General features: G+C 35.2%; 1 protein-coding gene across 3 annotated transcripts in view; it reads right to left on the reverse strand.

Moving 5' to 3' along the window:
* Positions 1 to 24,843, reverse strand: part of Adgrb3 (adhesion G protein-coupled receptor B3) — a 725,876-nt gene that overhangs the window by 340,276 nt on the left and 360,757 nt on the right. For all 3 annotated transcript variants that reach the window (XM_036167755.1, XM_036167756.1, XM_036167754.1), the window contains exons 13-14: positions 8,530 to 8,679; positions 7,624 to 7,699 (exon numbers count right to left, since the gene is read on the reverse strand). In XM_036167755.1, coding sequence (XP_036023648.1) covers positions 7,624 to 7,699; positions 8,530 to 8,679 — 226 coding nt within the window. The remainder of the gene's footprint in view (positions 1 to 7,623; positions 7,700 to 8,529; positions 8,680 to 24,843) is intronic.

The raw sequence follows: 24,843 nt of genomic DNA on the forward strand, positions 1-24,843 counted from the left end.
GTATTCTATGTAGGTGTGTGATATTTTTAGCAAGATGATTATGAGTTTTCTTTGTGTTTGAGAATGTGGATGATGATCAATGGCAAATAAAGCAAAGATGAACTTTCTGTACAGGGCATTAGCTGAGTCAGGCTCCTCAGCTACTTGAGGGTCTGTGTTACAGCTTTTGATGAAGTGTGGCTATTATAGCATATTTGGAATTTGAAAAATTCTGTGTGTCAAGTTATGCCTATGGGTGTACCTGTCTCATTTATGTGGCTATCCCTTTGCTTCACACATCTCAAAGAAACATGCATTGAGGTTTATTACACCATCCAGCAGACTTACATGTTTCCATCTGTAAGAGTCTAAGTCCAGGGAGGGCAAGAATGACTACTAGCATTAATATAGTGTCATTTTTCATTATACCTGGCAGATTTCTATGTTCAAACCAATTTGATTATTTAGTGGAATAGTACATTCAAAAGAAAATAATCTTTTTATTAAGTTTATTTCAACTGTAATGGCAATATCATAGTAAAAGCCCTAATAGAGTAAAAAAAAGATTTACATTATGCAATGGCTCCTTTTTAAAAATGTATATATTGCACAAAGTTAGCTTTAATTTATTCCATCAATTTATTATAATTTACATAAGTGAATAGCTGGCTCCCATCGTGCCACGTCAGGTTTTGTGATCTCCTAATGCTTCCTGGCTGGTTGCACAGTGGTATACATTGCTAAGAAAGCATATCTTACAGCCAAATGGATTTCATGACTAAAGTAATAAAGTTCTTCTGTGTCCTTGAGGTTTGCACTGGTATTCACTTATTCTTCAGGAAAGTAAAAGTGTGATTAAACTACCTTGCAGACATATATAGAAGACATTTTCAATATGATATTCATATGCTGAAAATAAAAGGATGGAAAAACATTCCAAATGGTAACCAAAGAAAGCAGTCTTGGCTATAATAATGCCAGAACAAGTAGATATAAGGTTGAAAACTATCATAGGAGCAAGAAGAACATTAAATGGAAACAAAAGAGTCAAAACACCAGTAAGTTATGACAATTATAAATGCACACACTCCTAGGAGTATAGGATACAAATACACAATGCAAATATTGACAGAATTAAAGGGAGGTGTAGACAGTGATTCAGTAATCTGAACTCTCATAGCACACTGCAATAATGGTCAAATAAAGACAAAAAGGAACAATAATACATGAGCAACATTGAAGACAGACACAGTACACTTAATGCAACTTCAGAAGATCACAGATTATTATGAATGCTTATTGAGCATTCTCCATGATAAGTCACCCCTGTGGCTGCATAACTGGCCTTAGTAAAATGAAAAAGATTGAGTTCATACCAACATGAACCTGAAAATCAACTTCAAAACAAGACATTTTGCAAATGTGTCAAAAATTAATGTACCCTCAAAAACAGCTAGTGAGTTATGGAAGAAATCATGAGAGACACTAGAAAATTCTTTACGGTAACTAAAAATAAAACATAAACCAAACTTATGAAATGCAGTTAGAACAGTATTAAGAGGTAAATTTAGAATGGTAAACATAAAAGAAGGAAGACCTCAAATAAAACAGAAACACAAATTTATACCTTCAGGAACTAAAAATGAAAAGTCAAAATAGGAACTAAAACTGAAAACATATCAACACAACTAAGATGCATTCTATAATATCAACACAACTTACAAGCTCTTAGCTGGATATATTTTAAAGATGAAAAGTCTCTAATAATAAAATTCAGAAATTAAGGAGGAAATATTTCATCTAGCTGCAGAAGAAATGAAGACCACAATTTGTATGAACAATTAGTTCTGTGCCAACAAACAATATACCCTGGACAAAGTAGGTCAATTCTTGGATATGTGTAGTCTTCTAAGACAAAGTCATGAAGAAATCAATATCTGCAAAGACCTATGGATATGGATCTATATAAATACAATGATATATATGTATATATTTACACATATATGTATTAATATATTATATATACATGTGTTCATGTGTATATACATATATATGGATAGGCATACACATGTATATATGAACTATAGTACATAAAATATGAAACTAGTAAGGAGGTTTAATGAGAAATGATAATTTTTAAATATTATCACCTATGAAATCTCAAGACCAGATGGCTGCACTGGAGAATTCTTAGAACATTTAAGGAAAAGCCAACTCCAATCCTTCTACTTTTCTATAAAATTGAAGCAGACTGAAAGAGAAGTTCCTCAGTTTTTCAAGAAAGAAATTTTAGAGCCCTGCTACACCACAGATGAACATAGTTATCTACAATGTCAGACACTTAAAATATTTATGGTGACAAATTTCATGTTATGGCTATTTCTCACAAAAATTAATGTTGTGTGTAATAGAAAAACAGGTGAAGGGGACCACAAAATAGATGACACATGAAAAGTATAGCCCATCATGATATGAAAAAAATATATTAACTGCTTATTGACAGCCCTCAAAATCCCTAGTCACTTTCAGTTTTTACAGTATTAATTCATGAGGTTTAACGATGACAACTATCCTAATGACTTTAAATACGGTCCCCAAATTGGAGGAACCAAATACACAATAGAAAACTTGGCATAGTCTGGTAACCAAAGGACTTCATCAGAATAATACAAATACATTTACTTCTAAAATTACAACCGGGGACTGGAGAGATGGCTCAGCAGTGAAGACCACTGGATGCTCTACCAGAAGACCCAGGTATAATTCAAGCACGCACATGGTGGTGGCTCACAACCATCTGTCACTCCAGTCCCCATGGAGTAAAAGCTCTCTTCTAGCCTCCAAAAATACGGTACACAGTCATGCATGCATGCAAAACACCCATGCACACACACTATGACAAAATAAATGACTCTACACATATAGATTGAGTTAAAAATCAGATGATAGGTGGTTTGCTTAGAAATCACAGATCAGACATTCAAGTTTGGAAGCAGCAGGCTTGGTGGAGTGGGTGAGGTGACAGACTGGATTTCAAGTGTGGTTTACTAACAGATAGAGAATTTAGAATCTCAAAAAATGCTAATGCTCCGGGACATAAGTCCCTTTTAAAAGGCCTGGCTAAATGAAGCCTAGATTTTTATGCATAATGTAGTACTACGTTATTTTATACAATTAGTCATGTCAGTTTGGTACCCAGGATAATTTTAATATCAAATGTCTCTATGATAGCACAAAGAAAGACTCAGAAACTCATAAAATGAAAGCATTTCTTTGCACACTGAGAATAAAGCAAGGTGGTTCATAGTTGAGGACCTAAGCCTATGGAACATTCAGTCCTGAGCAAGCCAATGGTTTCAAGCTCTTTTCTGAATGCCTGCCAGTGAAAGTGATGGTCTTCATTTCTATCATTTCCAGTAATATTAAGATAATTTTCTCTTCTCATTTGTATTTAATTCCTTTTCTACAAGGTAACTGTCTATGAATTGTGAAAACACTGTAGCTCTTTATTTGTCTTTATTTTATCTCTGGCATTTTATTTATTTCACGTAGCAAATTTTAATGCTTGATTTTACGAGTTTTTCAATGATGTGTGTGTCTGCATGTGGGCTTGTGCATGTAAGTGCAATGTGTTCAGAGACCAAAAGAAGTCAACAGAATCCTGGATCTTGAGTTACAAATAGTTATGAGCCACTGGACTTCAGTGCAGGACTGGAACTCCAGTCCTAGAAAGAGTAGTATGTGATCTTAACTGCTAAGTCATATCTTAAGACCTTCCCTAGAATTTTGATACTGCAACAGAATTTAATACAATTTTAATAAAGTAATATTAATAAAATTTAATAAAAAAATGGAATTTAATAAAATTTTAGACTCCTTTTGTTATCTCACATGTTAACATCAACATTAAAATACATTAAGCACATGATTTTATTTTCCTATGTCTTACCACTCTTCAAATACTCAGAAGTAATGGTTTCCTCACAAACCTGGCATCCGATCAATTAAACCATTGTTTACAGCTGTCTGTAGAATCTGAGGCTTGATGTATGCTTGGATACAGTATTCTTTTATCTTAGACATAATTTTCTTAAGATAAATTTTTAGAAGTATAATTGCTACATCAAGGAAATAACATTTCTCAGTTTCTTGACATTGCCAAATTGGCCCTAAAACTGTAATGGAATGATATAAACTTTCCACAGCAGTTACTGAGCTAGCCAGGCTGTAGATTTAGGAATTTCTAGATATGAGTACGGCTGAATCACCTCCCTCAATGAGCCCTTTGGTCTAGGCTATCAAACTTAGCTTTCTAGGCTCTCTCATGGCCAGAGAGTGGGCAAGAAATGGAAAACCTGGGCCTTGGTTGTACCAGGCCAGACTGTCACCAGCAGAGTAACCTAAGATTGCCCATTTGTTGTCCTCTCCTGGGACACACATATGCATATTTTGTGACTCAGAGTTGTATGCATATATGTGACCCAGAGTGTCTTCAAACCCTCAATACTCTTACCCTTGCCTCATGTATGATAGAATTCTAGTAGTGCATCACTACATCCAGATGGCTTGCCTAAGTTTAAGCTGTAAGAATGTGTTTTTAAAAAGGATGAAAACTGGGTGCAGAGAACAGCACCTATATAATTTAGACTCAATTGGAGTGTACTTCCTTTACTTGGAACCATTCAAACTGTCTCAAGTTTATCTTTTCATTTTGAAAAAGGTTTTACTCATGGTGTGTATTTGTGTGTGTGTGTGTGTGTGTGTGTGTGTGTGTGTGTGTGTGTGTGTGTGTACATGCCACAGCATCTATATAGAGGACAGTTTGCAGGCATCACTTCTCTCATCCCACCCTGGTGATCCTGGGGTTCAAATCCAGGTCATCAGGATTGCTGATAGGCTGAGCCATCTCACTGCCTGTGAAATTTCTCAAATTTAAAAAGGAAGACAGTCATGAAGCAAAATAAAAATCACGGATGGAAGCACAATGAGGCGAGTGGAAAAACTACACAAATTAAAAAAGAAGATCAAATTCAATCTGTATTCTTATATGAAACTTTCTTAATTATGTTTATTTGAACCATCATATCTCATCATCTCTCGTAATTCCTAGTTCTGTTTGAAAATAATTATACCAAAATATACAATTCTGATACCTTAACAGTTCATCTTACATTTCTGGAGGAATTTTTCAAAAGTGGGAAAACAACACTGTGAATGCTTAGTGGATACATTTCAGACATTAAATAGCCAAAAATGAAAACTAAACACTAGCCTTTTTTCCATTCAAACAGCACTTAAGGAGACATCTCATGCAGAGCTTTCTATTAACATCACTTCTGGATAATGATTGACACATAAGTGTCTCCTACAGTTACTTACAGAATAACTACATATAATGCTTAACATCTAAATACTTCTACTTGATATAATTGTACAGATTTATGAAGACTAGGAGATGCTTCAATACTGTTTACATATGTAATGTTCTAACAGAATAATTGGCATATTGATCATTTTTAAAAAATCAATACTTTGTGAAGAGAACATTCCAAATCCTTTCTTCCAGTTATTTTTAAATAGGCAGTCTTTGTTATAATCAATAGTCAATCAATTGTGCAGTAAACACATGATCTATTTCCCTATCTGTCTATGACTTTGGACTTGTCATATACTTCCAACTCTTACTTGAAGGTAACTGAGGTCTTTGGTCTACAGAAAATATAGTTACCTTCTACAGTAAAGAAGAATGCTTGAAGAAGAATCTTTAAAATCATTTCCCACATTTTTCATGTGGAAACATAGTAACTTGCCCCAGGGCCAATCTGAATTTGTTTGTATCACAAGTGGGTTAGGAGAGCCAGATTTCCAGATGATTCTCTGCTCCATTCACTTAATAACTTACCATAGACCCATAACTCTATTTATACATCATAAGAAACAACTGTCTTTGCCACAATTTAAAAAAAAAATGTCGAACTGTATTTTTTTTCTTTTGTAAAACTGGAATATCTCTAGATAAATTTCCAATTTTGTTGACTATATTAATTTCTGGAACTTGGAATGAAGTGCCTTCCCCATTGTACAGGTGAGAATATTTAATTAGATTATTAAGAACAGGATTAACTATGCAACTCTGTTGGCCTTTCCAGGAAGGAAATAATCACAATAATCAAGGAAATAATAAAAACCTATGCTTTTAGGTTGGATATTTTTTTATTCCCTGTAGACCTCAGCAGCAAAGAGTACAAGCATCATCCATGAAGGGTTTCTATTTAAAGTTGAGCTGAAGGCAGATGAAGTTAATTACTGTGAGACTAGAGAAGTTTTGGAAGCTTTTAATATGTTCAAGAGAAATTCAAACAAGTCACCTGATAGTGTCTAGACAACAGTTCTTCAATGATGAATGTGACAAAGTGAGTGCTCTTCAGAAGTAAGGATCTAACTTTATTTAAGCACTTTTGACCTTGGAAAACACCTCTTCTTTTGAGTTTTACAGGCATGGATATAGCTTATCTGTATCTATACATACAAAGGCAGTGGAAAGGTTTAATATAAACATACTAGTTTCAAAATATTTTTAAGGCAGAGCACAACCCAACTCAAATCTATCCAATCAAACAAGTCCAAACTCAATCCAGAGAAGAACTCTGTGGTCGGGAGAGACCACGCATCAATCATGCCCTACAACCTACATTAGGAATGAGCACAGAGAATGTCTGCCAGAAATAATGACTAGTGTCTGCTATCTTGTTAGGAGGCTGTTTCTGCTGGGTTAAACTCTAATTGTTTTTATTTATTAGACTGTTTGTTATGCCTCTGATAAGACTGTACACATTATTCATAGCTTCTCCTCCCTGAAAACATAAGGCTTTATTTATGAGGGTATGTTGGGAGAGCTCAAAGCAAGTATGGCTGTGTTAGCCAGAATAAAACTTGGTCTCCATCCTTGAGAATGAGGTGCTGTCAGGAAGTAAGTCATCTTGAGTAACAAGATCACTATGCAAATAGATGCAAATGATATTCCCTGTGCGGTTTAATAAAGTGGGTAAGACAATAGAGCACAGGAATGAATGTTGGTGGAATTATTAATTGAACCTTTTTTTAATATCTGAGAGAAAAAATAGATGGGTTTCTTCCAAAAATAGTTTCTAATTGAGGAGCATTTATTCTCAATGTAACTGTAATTGAAATTTTATTTTGAAGCAAACTGAGATCTTGTGCAAATGAAGAACAAAACTATGTTTTCCCAGCTACCATGACTCTCTAATTTCCTATAATGTCAGAGGAAAGTATCATTAAGTACAAAGAAAAGGGGAAGACAGATGAATTTTACAATGACCTATTCATTCTATTAGAGGGTGGTGAGGGCTTTTTTTTTTTTCATTTTTTCTTTCTACTCTTCAGGCAACTCATGATTAGTTACAAAAGAGTAGTGGAGCTTTAATCAGATACCAAAATTGTCCTTGGTAGTTGTTTTGAAATACATAATAATGCTAATAAGCTATTCATTAAATTGCTCTTTTCTGTTTCCTTTAAGAAACCCTTTGTATTAGTAAAGCTAGTTTGGCTATTTCATGGAATGAACTATAATCACATTTAAAATAAATTACAAAGATTACAACAGCTTATTCTTTTGTAGCTTACCTCAAAGTGGGCAAAATTAGGTCTAAATTTTTGTATAGGACTGCTCCAAGAACAAATACAGATGACTCATCCAATTCTAGGAAGAACAAAGTAAAAAACTATTAGTAAAACCACACAAAATTACAACCACGGAAACTTTAAACCATTAATCACTAGGTCATTTCAATACTCATTCAAAGGCAAAGAGAAAGACATTCAGTCTTGGTCATGCCTAGGGCAAGTGAGCCTCATCACCTTGCCCAGGTAGTTGTAGACAATAGTGTTTTTATGGTTTTGAATAACTATCAATCTTTCTCCTGACCAGGCTCAGATTAGAACCTTCCGCCAGTCCACAAAAGGATTTCAGTTCTCAATGATATGGGGGAAATAGCCAGCATGTTCAGTAGCATTAAGAGTAAGTTCAGGATCACCAAAGTGAGATCTAAGACCACAGTTCTTTTTGAAGCTAATATTAGAAGGAATTTAAGCTATTAGTAGAAGGTAGTCTTTTCTTAGATGTGTTACTTACACCAAAATAATATCTGCAAATAAAAGTGCATTTTAAGATGAGACATGAACAAACATACACAAAAATGACTTTGAAGAGAAAATGCAATCACAGTTCCACGTCTAAAGTTAAAGTATTAGGCCATGTACTTTATTTTGGGATGAAAATGTTAGAGAAATATGAACACACTAACTTAGATCAATAGTTTGTGGTTATATTCCCCCACTCTAATAAATCCTTTCTGTAAGAAAATCTGCTGTTTAAAAACCAATGACAAGTTGTTTACATTTACAAAATGGGTTTACAAGCATATTAGTAAAGGATTTCAATATTATGTGATATATGAAGACATATATGTTTTACTAAGTGACCTTGTCAGAAATGTTTGGTTCACAGCTCATATAATTCCTCACTATTACCTTTTGATGACACAGGAGTAAAAATGCTTTTTGGAATCACGACTCGATCTTCTGAATTCCTTGCCCAGTCCACCATTCCTTTCCGACCTTTCATTGGGAAGTTGATGTCTGTTAGAACAGAGGCAGCGGGAAGCTTCTGAATGCTAGCCACTATTTGAAAAAGAAAGAATACAATCAGCAAATCTTGTTCTAAATTTCACTGAAATCAAATAAAATCTGAGTATACTCAAAATTGAGTTTTGAGGTAAATTTATAGTTTGCAGGGCATTAAAACATACATATTTTATTAGGCAGCGTAGTTCTTTCAGGCTGGTAATTCTTTCATTTACCACTAGGTTTCTTTAGCTTTGATTTCAAATCATACAATGATGGTCAATGGTGATGTGAGTATCCTGAGAGGTCCAATACTCACACTGCTTGTTCACACTGGTTCTCCACTGTAACTGTTAGAAGCCCACATTGCACTTTCTATTACAAAGTTTAGCACACATATCTGCTAGACTGAACTATTTAAATTTGTTTTGTCTTCAGGAAATGTTTTCTTTATATAATTGTCAGAATAAGTTTGTTATGATTTATGTAGGTCCCATGAAGACAAGGACAATAAAGCAAGCATATTATTGCGACAAAGAACTGTCACAATCCAAGTGACATACCACGGTACCAACACAGATACCATACCTACAAAGGCCACTTCATACACAAAAGTATCAAATATATCAGTCACAACATAACCTTAAGATTTTTGCCCTAAAATAGCAAGAAATATATGTAAATATGTATAAATACATATTCATATTGGGAATTGTGTTTTTACTACTAGAAATACAAGTTTAAATTTTTTTGTTTTGTTTTTCAAGAAAGGGTTTCTCTATGTAGCTTTGCACCTTTCCTGGAACTCACTCTGTAGACCAGGCTGGCCTCGAACTCACAGAGATCTGTCTGCCTCTGCCTCCCAAGTGCTGGGATTAAAGGCATGGGCCACCACCGCCCAGCTAAAAATAATTTTGATTTATTTACTTTTATCTTACGTGTATGGGTGTTTTGCCTGCATGTATATCTGGGTACTATGAGTATAGTGCATGCAGAGGCTTGGAGAGGGTATTGGATCTCTAGGACAGTAGTTATGGATGGTTGTCAGTCATCATGTGAGTGCTGACAATTGAAACCAGGACCTGTGGAAAAGCAACCAATGGTCTTAACCACTGAGCTATCTTCAGCCCCTAGAAATACATATTTTAATGCATGTTGAAAGAAACATAAATGATAGGTCTTGAGAAGTTTAAGTGTATTTATTTTATGTAATAGTAGTTTTAAATTTATAGTACATGTACCTTTATTTACAATAATGTATATAATAAGGTTTAAGATAATAAATTCTTAAGCACTTATATATTATATACATTTTACAATTAAGAAATGTAATTTGTCCAATTTTCCATAGGCCCATGCCCGTTCTACATTAATGCTTCAAGTGTCCCATGGATAATATAAGTGGAAAGATGGTGGGCAATCTCTAAAAGCTATCATGATAAGAAAGGGAAAGTAAAAACCATTAGGCTCTTCAGAAGTCGATTTTATTCTGGAGGAACTTGTAATTTAAAACAAGAGAGGACGAAATTAAGATTTTAACAATATTAGTTGTATAAATATATTACTTCACTCCTGGCTTGGTTTCAAATTAAATTGGTTATGTATTATGGCAGTGCACAGTGAAATTATACTTTATGAAAGCTCTTTGTGGCTATTATACACATCCATTATCAGCACAGGATGGAATTTCATTTGGCCTACAATTTGACATATTAAGCTTAAAAAGGATTTGCTAACTAAATGTTGAAAGAAAAAAAGGTACTGGATAAGTCATAAATTAGTTACGAATGTTAAATGCCATTTTTTGAATAATGAGTGTAATTATTTTAGTTTCTTTTTTTTTTTAATTTTTAAACCAAGATGATTTCTTTCCATAAATAACCCTATTCAAATGTGCTCAAGGACACAAAACTTCAGCTGTGTACAGAAAAACAGTCAACACGTTGGTAAATATATGTCCTTGGTTGTTGAATTATAATGTGCAAAATTACATGAGATGTCTTTGACTCTAACTTCGGTTGCCCTGAAGTTTAGAGGCAATGTATTTCAGCAGTCTGTACCAAAAGCTGACGACAAGACACAAATGCTGTCTTTCCCACATTATTTTCTCTTATTAAGGAAATTAAACATGAAGTTTCTCATTTCTTTATTTCTATAAATATTGACAGAAAATAAAGAATAAACACCAAATAATTTTTAATGGAGTAGATATTTGTATCTACAAAAGATCATGTTACCCTGAGTACATGTTAGCTTAATATCATGTTCATGAATATGTAAATTGATTTAGTGATACAGGCATGTATTTTGCCCCACAAAACAGTCTTTCATTAGAGGTACTCTAGTGGTTACATTATGGCTATATAGAATAGATTATACTTCCTAATACACTATAGAACAACAGAATACAAAAAGAGGTCAAAGTCTCTAATTTGTGCTGAAGTCTAAATTTCGTAATCTTCAGCATGAAGAGTACAGAATACTAAAATTGACTCATTAATTACACTTAGGAATGCAGTTTACATACCTGTGTATATATTTATATACAAATAAAGTTGAGCTTTTTTAAATCTAAATGGTAATACATGTTTTAATATATGTATGTAGTCAAACTGAACTATTATCATTGCAATACCTCACAGCACTCAACTATTTCTTAAAATACAATGAATATGTCAATAAAACCCTGGTACTAGATGACATTTCAATAGATTATGGAGCTCAATCAATGTTTAAAGATAATACGTTTTTAAAAACATAAAGTATTTTAATTTATACATATTTACCCCAATCCAACCAAGGTGAGTGTTTACAGTTGATATTTTGGATCTTAATGAGCCCTGAATGATTAATAAGGAAACATACTTCTACATAGCAAAAATGTCTCCCAGGTGTCTTTTTCTTCCCTTTGAAGTTCTTGTGTATGACATTTGAATCAATCCAATTCCCAAACCTTTCTCTTCTCCACTGAGTTTAACTGTTCAAATCCCTTATATACATTTGGAATCAGTCTTTAAGGAAGTGGGAAGAGTGTGTTAGATGACTACTAAGGAAGATCCAAATATTAATACCTTAAACTACAACTTAGTAAATACGTGAGTTTCTGCTTATGAGACAAAAACAAAGCACACATGCACAGTATGTGCTGTGCTTCTATGGTAACTGGTTATTAAATCCAGTCATTGTAAGCATTAGAAGATAGAGAGGCTTTCATCAATAAGAATCTTTTATAGCTTATGGAGCTTAGATGAAATGTAAAAGGATAGAGTGTCTCTGGATAAATAGAGACATCTTCAATGCCCTAAGAATTGCCCTGAATTCAGAGAACTGTGCTTTCACTATAAAACTAGATTTGATTTCTTATGAAGTGAAATAGGTGACTCATGGTAAACTTTGGAGTAATGATAGCAGATTGAGTTTAATATCATGTCTTTATTGGCCAAGCTCTAAAATGATCCAGGTTCAAAGAAAATGGTTTTCCCCATTTCTACCTTTTAGTTATAGTTGACTTTTTTTCCCCCAGAGCTGAGGACTGAACCCACGGCCTTGTGCTTGCTAGGCAAGCACTCTACCACTGAGCTAAATCCCCAACCCCATTTCTAGCTTTTAAAAACAGTATTAAATGTATTCTTTCCAGATTTTATGTATGTTTACAACCTATCTTGGTCATATCCACCTTCATTCCTTCCGTTCAACTCTCCTCAGTACCCCCAACTCATCTCCCTTCCAACCTCATGTTTCATTATCTTTCTTTTAAGCGTTTTATTCATCAGAAGCACAAGGGACTTTCTGTAGATGAGTCTAAAAGTGTATGAGCTCTTTCCCTTCATGATCCTTTTGCTTCATCAGAGCAAGACGCACTCCTCAGGGAGCGAATAAGTTTTTACAAAACCCTTCCTGTTGTGGAAGCCAACAAGAATGAAGACTCTGTGTTGTTCACCATTGTAGTGAGTGTGTTCCATGTGCAAACTAGAGCTAGTAAACTTGATCTATCACCTGAATTTTAGACAGAAAGGGAAGGCATGAGGAAGGAAAACACTTGAGAGCAAACGAGCAAAGGATATGGATGAAGGATGCAAAGATGAGAAAATACATAAACTGAGGCTAGTAAAGAATATAGCCAGCTACCAGCTTGTTTTACCCTGGGGACCCATTTTTGCCCTTGACTTGGGTTCTGGGTGTTTCTTAGTTTCATAGACTTGTTTACAGTTTGGGGTAAGTATTAATAGAATCCCGTATCCATCTCAAAAGCACCAGTTTGAAAGATAATTTTCAGTGACTGTAGCTATTTGCATGGCATATTCAAAGTGCTTGGTCTCATCCCTCACAACACATAAACCAGGTGTAGTGACACTTACTGGTAATTTCAGCAATAGGTACAAATTCCAGCATAAGGTACGTGCGAACAGTAGGATCAGAAATTCAAGATCTTCCTGAACTACAGAGCATGGTAGAGACTACAGAGCATGGTAGAGTCCCATGGGCAACATGGAACTATGTCTCAAGTATTAAAAAAAATCAACAGCAGTAACAAGCATAAATAAAGTCAAATTCCACCTTCATTCTACAAACCATGTAGCTGAGTAAACTCATTGCATTCTCTGTTCCTTAATAACAACTTCTGTAACACAGGTCTAGCACTAACTAGCTGGCTGGGCTGAGCTATGGGAGGACCCCATGAGAAGTACACCCAGAACATAGCACCTTCTGTGGAAATGTTGGCTATTACTATGGGAGCCAATTTTCATATAACTATGTTTAAAAAGCTACTCCATGGTTGGTTATGTATCATAATGAAGTATTTAACTTTGGCTAAAACATTTTTTTTTTTAGTGACTACAGGCAAGAGATTACTTCTTGAGTGTTTTATGCTGAATACTTTCATATGCCCACAGGCAGGAACTGGTCTGAAGATAATAAGCAGAGCTCAAATTGTAGTGCTAAAATGTAGCATCCAGGGAGATGAAGAGGAGTCCTGCGTACTCTATCTTGTTTATTTTGCCCCTAACTTTTCTTCCTTCATTTTTATTCTCTTACATTCTTTTTCTTGCTCCTCTTTTCTGATTGACTTTGCTGGAAGAAATACATTTTTTCCTCTTTGCTTTTGGAGGTTGTAGAAAATCATTCAGGACAAAAACATACTGCTTCAATAAAGAGAATAAACATCATGACTAACTCAGTATTTCCAAAGCAGCTAAGGCCCCAGACAGCAAAGAGTCCTTCAGAAGCTCTACTTTCAAGCATGATCCTAAGTGTTCAACATAGTGAGTCACATTCTGGACCACTCAGTGTCAATGATCAGATGAAATGCCCAGGCAAGGGTGCCTTGTGTCCATGGACATATGTGTAAGGGAACACAGATGTGTTTAAAGGCTGTGTTTAAAACTGCGTTTTTCCATTATGTCTTTGTGTTGAGTCTCAGACATATTTGAAGCTTGCATCATTTTTCATGTTCCTTCAGAGGGTACAACTGGCAAGCTGGGGCTTTATGCATCGGTATTAGAAAACTGTCTAGTTATCAAAATGGAATTTCCTATGGAAAATATCTCTCAGGTTTGTTAGGTAGTCTCTGCAGAGTTTGTCTAAGAAGAGTATGAGAGCAGGAGAAAATGATGCTTTGTTTGGATATCATTTGGGTTTGGTAGTGTGTTCATAGAGAGCAGACCCATGGAGATGCACTTCTGTGCAACCTCTGAGGATGTAGCAGTTAAAAACCATATGGTTTGTGTTTCTATAGCAATACTCAATCCTTGGTAAAACAGTGAGAATATCTAAGAAGAAAAGGACAGCTTTGTTCTTGACACTTGCTGGATAATTGTTAGGAGAATGGCACTTTCCATTCGCTCCTTAATTTATCCATCAAGTATTTGTCAAAGTTTTCTTCTGTACAAGACACTGCTGTTAACATACCACTTATCCAGAAACCTTAGATGTGATATCTCATTTAACATTCAAATCACCTCGGGGCAGGGGCATTATATTCATCAGTCTCTTTATTGGTGTTATCGGGGCCTTTGTTTTTACAAACGAGGACTCGGACTCTGTTTAAGCTATTATGACAAGGCTTTAAGTGGTGTCATGGGGATTCAAATCCCAGTTTGTCTCCTCAGATTCATGCTGCCTTGTATAGTTTGATTTTATCTATCATATTAACAACAAATGTATTCTACTCCATTGTACTGTTTTTCACTAAGAACAAAAGGCAGATTGAGTAATTCAGTCTGAGGCAATAAAAGGCCCACATGTCCATCAAATCGAAATTCTATGTCATTGAAGAACAATGGATTAAAAAGCAGCGTATGCACTTTCCTTTGCCTGCACCATCTTTATGTTGTAACTTCTCCATGAACAATCCCATTGTAAGATGCTGCCACAGTGGTCTGTAGGAAACGTTTGGGTATTTCCAGAGATAGAACTGGAATTGTTCATTTCACCAGCACACTCTTCTCTCCCAAAAGCTGGGGATTAAAATGCTGAAGGCCACAGAGAAAGAAACGGATGGTTGGGGGTGTGATGCTCAGCTGTCACTTCTCTGGAAACAATAGCAGAGGGCAGGACATGCTTTGGACCAGTGAGCTCCATCACGTCCATCGCCACCACCACCAGTCCTAAGTTTAAGATGCCTAACTCCTATGGCACTGTGTAAAAATTAGATGAGAAATCTCCTTGTGGTTACAAGTTCTCAGTTCCTCCTTTTAAAGATAAGATCTTCTGTAAGTCAAATGTAGACAAACTAAATGGGGCATTAAAAATAAATAACAATGTGGGACCTTTATTAGTTCCTTTTTCTGCTTTGTAAGTCTTAAATACTCAATGCTGTATATAAACTAAATAACGAACTATTCTCATAATCATTTCCTGTATCAAAATAGAAACTTTTCTAAATCATTTCTATGTTATTAGCTTCACATTCTATTTTTCATCCATTACCTATTTCAAGCCTGGGAATCTGGATAGTAGAACCCATTTCTGTTTTTTTTCTTTTGTTTGTTTGTTTGTTTTTTATCTAGGCTTTGGTACTCTTGAAGGAACTCCTTTAACCCCTTGGAACTTCACTTTCTTTTGTTCAGCACTGAGAATACTGATGCATAAGGGTCGATCAAAGGCCATGCACTTTGAGTCTTGTTCCAGTTGAATTGTCTGGACCAGAAACCAGTAAATTACAGCCTACAACAAATGTGTCCCCTTGGCTATTTTTCTAGCATTTATAAGCTAAAAATGTTTTTCACATTTTTTAACAATGGGAAAAATGAAGAATAATATCATTCTCGGCATGTGAAAATTATATGAAATTAAATTTTCAGTGGCTGTAAATAAAGTTTTATTGGAACTCAGCAACACCTAGGATTTCCTTATGGCCTTTCATTACTTTCAGGGTACAATGGCAGAGTTGAGTATTTGCAACAGAGATGGTGTGGTTCACAAATCCTAAAATATTTACTACCCAGGCATTTACACTAAATGACCTGACCACACTATTCCAGACATGTATTTTGGAGAATATGTGTTTTAAAATGACTGTTTTTCTTTAACAAGTTAGAACAAAAATAATTGTAGTGTTGTCATTTACGGTCCATTGCAAATCCTTTCTGACTACTGTGTTCTTTCCATATTACAAATAACAATGTCGAGAAGATACCCACTGATTATACCAATTTCCTTTCAGTTTCAAAAAGGGTATATCTGTGTTCTTTCAGAAAACACACTTACAAATTCCCAGTTTCTCTACACAAATAGTTCAGAATTTTAATCCTATCAGGAATACAGAGTAACATATGAGATGGGAAGTTATTTTTGCATGTATACCAAAGTAGTAAAAACTAATTTAGAACACACTTCAAGTTAAAATCACATTCTTTGTCTATTCTATGAAATTCTGAACATAATTTCTATAGAAAGGAGGGCGTTCAATTATAATTAACCAAGTATAAAATAATAGGAGGCTTGGAAAATGAAGCATGAATATTTTCTCACACTCTTTCTTATTACTTTGAAGCTAAAGGTTGATTAAACCCTATCAGAAAATGAGCCCAGATCCTCTGAGGAACTATCATTCAGCAATAGTAGGCCCCCTTGATAGTGAGTCACACATTCCCCAAGGAGCTAGACGCATGGAGAGTACTTTATCTTGATAGGAGTAAAGACATCATTAGAGACTTGAACGTTCATTTGTGAATATATTCATCCAATAAACTTCCATCAAACTCCAGAGCATTCCAAGAACTGCCTTACCATTGAAATTTAGTGACTGTATAGGACACAAGAAGTCTTTGTCATTAAGGTGTTGAAGTCTGGTTTAAGGAATAAATCCAATCCTCATGGGAAACAAAGACAACTCATTGTATTCCAGATTGTGATAACTGCCTCCATGAAGGAAATGACTGATGAGGTGGACAACAGGAAGTAGGGAAGTAGGTCATGAAAAGCCACTCTGACCAGGACTGTCTGAAGTGTGTTTAACAGATAGGTCTGAGCTAAGGAGAAAGGCACTGCCTGTGTGGTCCCAGGGACTAGTAAAGGTCAATTATGTTCCAGAGGCATAGGAACAATGCAGAGAAGAGAAAAAAGAAAGGACATTCTGAATAGGAGAAATGTTGACAGATAAGAACACTTAAGATATCCCAGGGTAACAGTTACAATAGTATTAATAGTAATAATTGCTGTCATGTTATTACAAATAGTAATACAATATTCAGAGTGCAGAGTATTTAGGTAGGGTACAAGAATGAACATGATCTTGGAAGTTAGAAGACCTGGGAAATTATATTAATATTCATTAAATTATTAATTCAATAATCAAATTATTAATTAATAAAATTAATACTCTATATTATATGAAAATATAAATTGGATGACTTTGCACTAGCACTAACAATTGTGATATAGATACAAATAAGTTTTCCAACATGGGGGATGCGATATAACAACACGGAGAGCTCCCTTATTCAGCAAACACTGAGTGAGTACCGCTTCTATGCAAAGCACAGTCATGGGTTCTGGGAGTGCCTCTGTGAATAAGGACAGTAAAGTTATTGCCCTTATAAGACTGGCATAGGATTTGCAGAGAAACATTAGAAGCTTTATGAGAAACGATTTATAATGCAAAGTTAAAATTCTTCATACAGAAAATTTTAGTTGTTGTACACCACCTAGAAAGTACCTGACAGCATCCTGTCTCTGAAGCCAAGCAGGGCTGGGCCTGATTAGTCCACAGACAGGAGAAAATTTCTGTAGGTTACAAAAGCTCGCCAACACTTTTAACTACACAAGAGCCTTAAGAACCAGGGACATTAAAATATTTATAAGTTCTTTAGAATATAGGGCCATTTGATACATATATAAAATAATAAAATCTGGCAGACAAATGCTTAGATATCATGAAGTTAAATTAGAAAACAACTGTCTTCTAAAACTCATTCAATGGAGCTGCAATGTGACTCATGACAAATAAATGCATGGAGAAGAAAACTCCCCCAAAAGACGCCAATGCCCTTGAAGTCTTTATGCTTCGTTGTTGTCATCACACTCCAGAAGGCAACTGTAGCATATGCTCCTTCTAAAACACACAGCACATTGCTTTGTTTAGTTACAATATCTGCCTAGAAGTATAACATCTTTTTCCTCAATGCAAAGTGTGCACCAAGTATGTTCAGATTTACTTTTTCAATATACAAGGTAGAAAATTTTAGCAGTAATTTTAAAGTTTTCTAGGGGAATAGACTATGGTCAGAGGGAATAGAATAATGTCACCATAGTTACCTATCCAGGCAATAATAGAACCCATAATTGCCCCATTTGTGTATTATAAAATAAAGGGTCCATTCCTTGCCAGATACCAAATATATGTAACATAGAATCATGGCAATAAATCCTTAGGGAAGTTATTTTATTTTACTTGATTTTATTTTAGAGAGGAGCATTGGAAAACTAGTGATGAAGTAACTTGCAGAAGACCTGCTCATCATGGAATGTTGCTATCCATGTGTCAAACTCTGAAGGCAGCACATTTTATTTTATTACTTTTTTTCTGATCAGTCATGGTCATGCTTATGTAGACCAGGCTGGTGTTGAGCTCCCAATCTTCTGGCCTCAAAGCCTTGGGTTCTGAGATTACAGGAGTGTGCCCTCATTCTTGGTCAGCATCTTTGAAAAGATACAGAAGACCATCCTCCCCCGACCTACATGGACGGAAGAGTACTGGTTTCTTTTCTGAGACTGTTTTTCAGTCTGCAAATTCAGCTCAAAGCCTCATTCATACTGGGAAAAGAGGATTTTGGTGAAGGTAGAGATGGCGAAGTCAGCACAGATTCCCTGGTATAGCCAAATAGAGCCAGACTTTTGAAAACAGGAAAGACCAGGAAAACAGAAAAATAAAATAAAACATGAAAATAAATTGTTAAGAGGGACTCATTGCCTCTGTTCTCACATGGTTATTATTACAGAGCCAGACCACTATTGTCATAGAGATAAGCAATTATTGCCATAGAAACAGCTAAAACAAGATTAATTTTCATAGTGGCACAGACAGTTGAGTCCTTTTAGTTGAAGGGCGAAATTGCAAAGAAGGATGCAATATGGCACTTTTACTAATTCTAAATCCTTACAATATTGCACAAACCAGAAGAGACCAGAACATCTTAAAAACTCAAGTACTCCTTTCAGGAAGCTTTAGAGTTTATCTTTCCATTTATACTCACAAGTGTGAATCTAGCAGATTTTAAAGGAATTTCAACAAAAAGAAAGAACCCACCATGGGAAAAGCTAGAAGTTCTCCATGGAAACAAAAAGCCATTCCATGTCCCCGATCACCCTTCTGCTCACTCCCATGTCAGAAAGCTTTTCCCTGGCGAAAGGCCCTGACAGATCTCCTGAACTGAGAAGCAAAGCAACTGCTCTGCCCTGCAAAGTCCCTCTTTCAAGCTCCCTACATGCTGAAGACTGATCAAAAACCTCATTGCAGATACTAAAGAAACTGAATCAAAAACATTTATGACTAGGTATACATGTCAATGCATGAGAAATTCAAGAATTATGCTATATTCTATCAGAAAATTTCACTTTGAGGTTTTGGTTCTCTACTAAAAGATAACTATGAACATTTAAATATGAACTCCACCTTCACCGTCTGAACATGCATGCCTTTGGGAGGAAATGTGGAAGTTTCTGCTTTCTTTTCCCATGTTTTTCTCAAAGCTCTTGCAAATTATTATGCATTATCTATTGCTAATGTTGTAAACTGCGGTTTGTGTGTCCTTAGGTTTTAGACATTAGGAGGGTTATCTCAGTGTGGATAAGAGCATAAACATGTATTCAGTAATGAAAGTGCAAAAGTCAAATGTGAAGCTTCATAGCTTCAAAACAACTATTATAACAATGCAGGAGTTCATTGAGATGTATAGATTTTGAATTGGGTTAATTTTAGTTTATAATGTTTGTTTTATTACAAGATTTTTATTAATAACATTTATAAAATAAAAAATTAAAAATAAATAAATACAAAATAAATAATATGGGGTAGACAAAAAGAATTGTTCCTATAGCAACATGTTCTCTGCTGGATGGTAACTGTAGGTATCAGGACTGAATAAGTAACATGTTCATAATATTTCCCTGGCTAAGATGTTATAAAATATGTATAGCAAGGATAATTCAGTTACCCTTTAATATGTATAACTAGGCAGAAAAACAGTTTTTAATGGAGTAAGTATTTATAAAGGCTATTAGTATGAAAGAAAACAAATGGTCAGGAATAATTTACCATTGATGTACAAAAGCAGAGCATATGTATAAGTTTCCCAAGAGTCATATTAAAAAGTTTTTAATATAACAGAAGTGGGCTAGTGGGTGACTGGCTGAACAGAGTAACGAAAGAAATCTTTAACTTTGAATTATTGGGATACAAAAGGAGAAATCATTATTTCTGAAGGCAAATACACATACAGGACAAACCACATGAGTGCCCTCCACACTCACAGGATGTCAAGATAAATAACATCATGAATAATTGGACATCATTAGTTTGGGATCCAAGCTTTTGATGGACTAGGGGAAGGAATGAGGAGGAAAGAGAAACATTTTCTATACATTGTGCTCAAATAAGACTTCTGAAAACAGACTTTTGGGACCAATAGTTTCCATCTAGTGCTTTGTAGATAGTCATTAAGTTGCATACTCAAAAGATGTGGGCCCAAAATACCTTAAAAACATTCCATTATTTCTTAGTGGCAAGACAAATGATGAAAAAGGAATAAAACTTATTAAACAGAGATTTAGAAATGACTATATATGATAATACAGTAGAACAGATGTTCAGATTAGAAGTAGGGATAATATCAGGATAACATTGAAAAGCTTGGGAGATTTGGGTTATTTAAAACAAGAGAGAATGCCTATTCATATTGTTTTCAGTTACAAAAATATTATTGAATAATGATTTAATGAATAGTTGTGTCCTTGAATGTAAGTACATAAGACAGATAGAAAGGCATGGATGTTTATGTAACTACTTTTCACATCAATTTACTTAGAAATTAGAAGCCTACTGATATTGCAATGTGATAACTAGATTAGTGTTTTCTACATTGAGATCTAGAGTTCTAACTGTGACATTAGTACTTTCACAAATAATATTTTAAGTAGTAGGGATAAAATACTTTCAAAACAATCCTTCAATTACACAACAAACAACTTTGAAATGTTTTTAATTTTTAAAAGGTTTTACTTAACACATGCTCTTACAAAGTACAAAGTATAACACAGTTGACTAAGCTCATAGTTGGGCATGGTTGATTTTTAGGAGTTCTTCCATTACTAAGTATACATGACTTAAGTATAAGAAGATACACTAACATTCCAGGCCAAACATGGCTTATTTAAATCCAAATCATAGGAGAAACATGGCTCATTTCATTGTTGAGCTGGCAGCTTAATCTGAGGCACAGTTTTATAAAATCATTTTATAACTATTTTCATCCTGGCTCTTGCCCAGAGGTTCATATGATGAAATGATGGTGATGACTTTCATGGAAAAATTGATCATATTCTCTGAGAACACAAGTGAAGTTAACATAAACAGTAGGAGGAAGGAATCACACATAAATGAGGAAACTTAACATGTATACATCACACACACACACACACACACACACACACACACACACACACACACACACACTGGACTCTAAACTTTAGAGACACTTGAATAGTCATGATAGACTTCTAACTTAAACTGTCCTAGATATGCTATAGGGAAATGTCCCTGAATGTTTATTTTGTGTCTCTTGTTTTTCCCGAGAAAATCTTAAATACCCAGTCTCATGAGATCTTCCTGCATCAGCATCCACAATAGCTTTGACCTTGGATGCAACACCCTGCCCAGCTAAGAACTTCCTCTTTCATCAGGATCCCATCTAAACTGTTGTAAAATCTGCCAGACTAACTGCTGGATAATTCTCATCATTTCCAGCACCACCTAACTCAAGCCCCGCATCTTCTCAGCTACATCACTCTCATCCGACACAACTCACTATTTCCCAGTTGGTAGTCACAATAATCCACTAAATGTTAGATCAAATTATGCTGTTTTCTGCTCAAATTTGTAGTCTTTCTTTTCTTCTGTTTTTCTTTTTCTTTTCTTTTTTGCTTTGGTTTGTTTGTTTGTTTTTGCTTATTTTCATGTATTCAGTCAAATGCCTTCTAAGTCTCCTTTCTTCTCACCTCTTTGGCAGCCATTCTTTCGTGGTCACACTTCAGCCACCCCAACATTCCTGGAGTTCTCCTGATACTCCAGTGTAGAGCACTCTGCGTGCACCATGGTCTTTACATACTGCTTTTGTTCTAGTTGAAGTGTTCTGTGTATACAAGCCATGGCAGCTTAGGTTCTCAAGGTCTTCCTGCCATTTCAAATATCACTGGTCAAAGACTATTCCTGGCCCACAAGAAATGGGATCCCTGTCTTCACCCTGTATTTCTAAACCTGGTAGATTACTTTACTTCTCTTCACAGCAATTATAACCATTGAGCATATTGGATGATATTTGCTTGACATGTGTCTCATTAATACGAAACAGAAATTTCACAATTCCACAAGAGCAAGAGTTTTGTCAAATTCATTCAATGACAAAGCTTTTGAATGGAAAACAGAACATGACAGGCAATTAATGAAAGACTGAGAAAATATAAAGTGAATTAAATACGTGAATCATTACCAACCTATTGTACTGGCCTAGGGACACACTTTAAATTGGGGATATTAGCTTGGTGCACAAGAGCCCATCCATAAGCCCCTAGTTGTTTGTATTGCTCAGTCCCAGAAAAGTTGAACTGGCTTTTTGCATTAAGTTACCCACTGTTTCCACCCCAAGACATTTGGTGGATCAGTGGATCAGTCAATATTGTGTGTGATAATTTCTATTAAATAAAAAGAGCTAATTTAAGAATTCAGTGTTGCATATCATACCAAGTCTTATTTTCAAAAGACTTGAACTATTTTCTCAACAGAAGCTGTATGATGGTACTATATAAAGAAACTAATACTTTATTTTTTTTTTTTTACTTAAGGAAAATTACTCATTTATTCTAGGTGTCTAGCAAGAATCGTAGAGGGTTGAAAGACTGGGAGAACCTTACACATTTCCCACCTAGTCTAGCTAACCGAACTGACGTCAGTAGTACAAGATTTTTTAAAAAAGTAGATGCTAATGTCTCTATTTTGGGGGCTTGATGTCAACATGTGTCTTGTTTTTAAGAAAGGAAGTGAAGCAAGTGATGGGATGTGTGAAGTCTACAGCTAAGCAGTGAGAACAGAAAATAAGTTTCCAAGCAGGAGCCAGGCCTGGTCCCCAGCTAAGCATCAGACTCCTCCATGGAAGACCAAGATGTGACACCAAAGTATTACAGGTCATAGTGAATTTTAGAAATTACATTGATTTTATGTTGATGAAAAGACACCATGGAGGAAAAAAGAGATGTTGAAAATGTTATGTCTTTATTCAGATTCAATTTCAAAAAACTATTAAGTACTAATGTTCATTCTGAAAAGCCCAGTAGTCTATGTTTCTAAATCAAGAATAAACTCTGATACTTAACTTCACCAAGAAAAAATATATTCACTTTACTGTGTCTGAGACACTGCTTTATTGTGTGCTGGGGAAGAAATGGAGCTATATTTTCAAGAATCTCGTATTTCAGGAATAATACTTGACATTCTTTACAGTTGAAAACTCTAACATACGGTATTTGAAGATATTATCAGCCTGAAAACCATTCTGGTTGTCTGATATTGTCAACAGTGAGTAATCCCTAAGAAGAGTTGTGATTCAGCAGTACGTGGGTGCAGCAGCACACATCTGGGCAAAGTAAATCCTTGCAGACAACTGAATCAACACTTTAAGGATATGACCACTCAAGTGTTGTGGAATATTAGTTTAAGATGTGTTACATTCGTTTATTCTGTAGAATATTTGTTTAATGATGCAAAGATGTGTTGTACCATTTTATGTTGCATTTGTTTAATTCTGTAAAGCAGTATTATTTTTGCCTGCCTAAAATACCTGAATAGTCTAATAAAGAGCTGAATGGTCAACAGCTAGGCAGGACAGAGAAATCGTTGAGGTTGGCAGGAAAAGAGAATAAATAGGAGAAATCTAGAAGATAAGCTGGGCAGGGAGCAGTGAGAAAAGGAAGTAAGGATGCCAAGGGCCAGCCACCCAGCCACACAGCCAGCCATGGAGTCAGAAGGAAAGAAAGACATAAAGAAAGGTTAAAAGCTCCAAGGCAAAATGTAGTTAAAGAGAAATGGGATACTTTTAAGTTAGAAGAGCTGGTTAGAAACAAGTAAGCTAAGGCCAGGAATTCATAAGTAAGAATAAGTCTCCATGTATTTATTTGGGATCTAGGTGGCAGGGCCCCAAAGAGAAAGAAAAGAAAGAAAGAAAGGAAGGAAGGAAGGAAGGAAGGAAGGAAGGAAGGAAGGAAGGAAGGAAGAAAAGAAAAGAAAACAATTACATTGAAGTCACCCAAGGCATGGAAATTTAAGCCCCATTCACCATGTCTATACTTTTCCTTAGAATGCCCATGTTATGCCATCAATAAATATGGACTTAAAAAAGTTCCAACACTCTAAACTTTATTAGAAGTTGAACATTAATACATATTATTTCAAAACATTCTTTCTCCTGTTAAAATTGACGCTGACTGTTTTCTTATTCAGGGAATTCTTGT

The sequence above is a fragment of the Onychomys torridus genome, chromosome 18, assembly GCF_903995425.1.
Source record: "Onychomys torridus chromosome 18, mOncTor1.1, whole genome shotgun sequence".
Classification (NCBI taxonomy): Eukaryota; Metazoa; Chordata; class Mammalia; order Rodentia; family Cricetidae; genus Onychomys; species Onychomys torridus.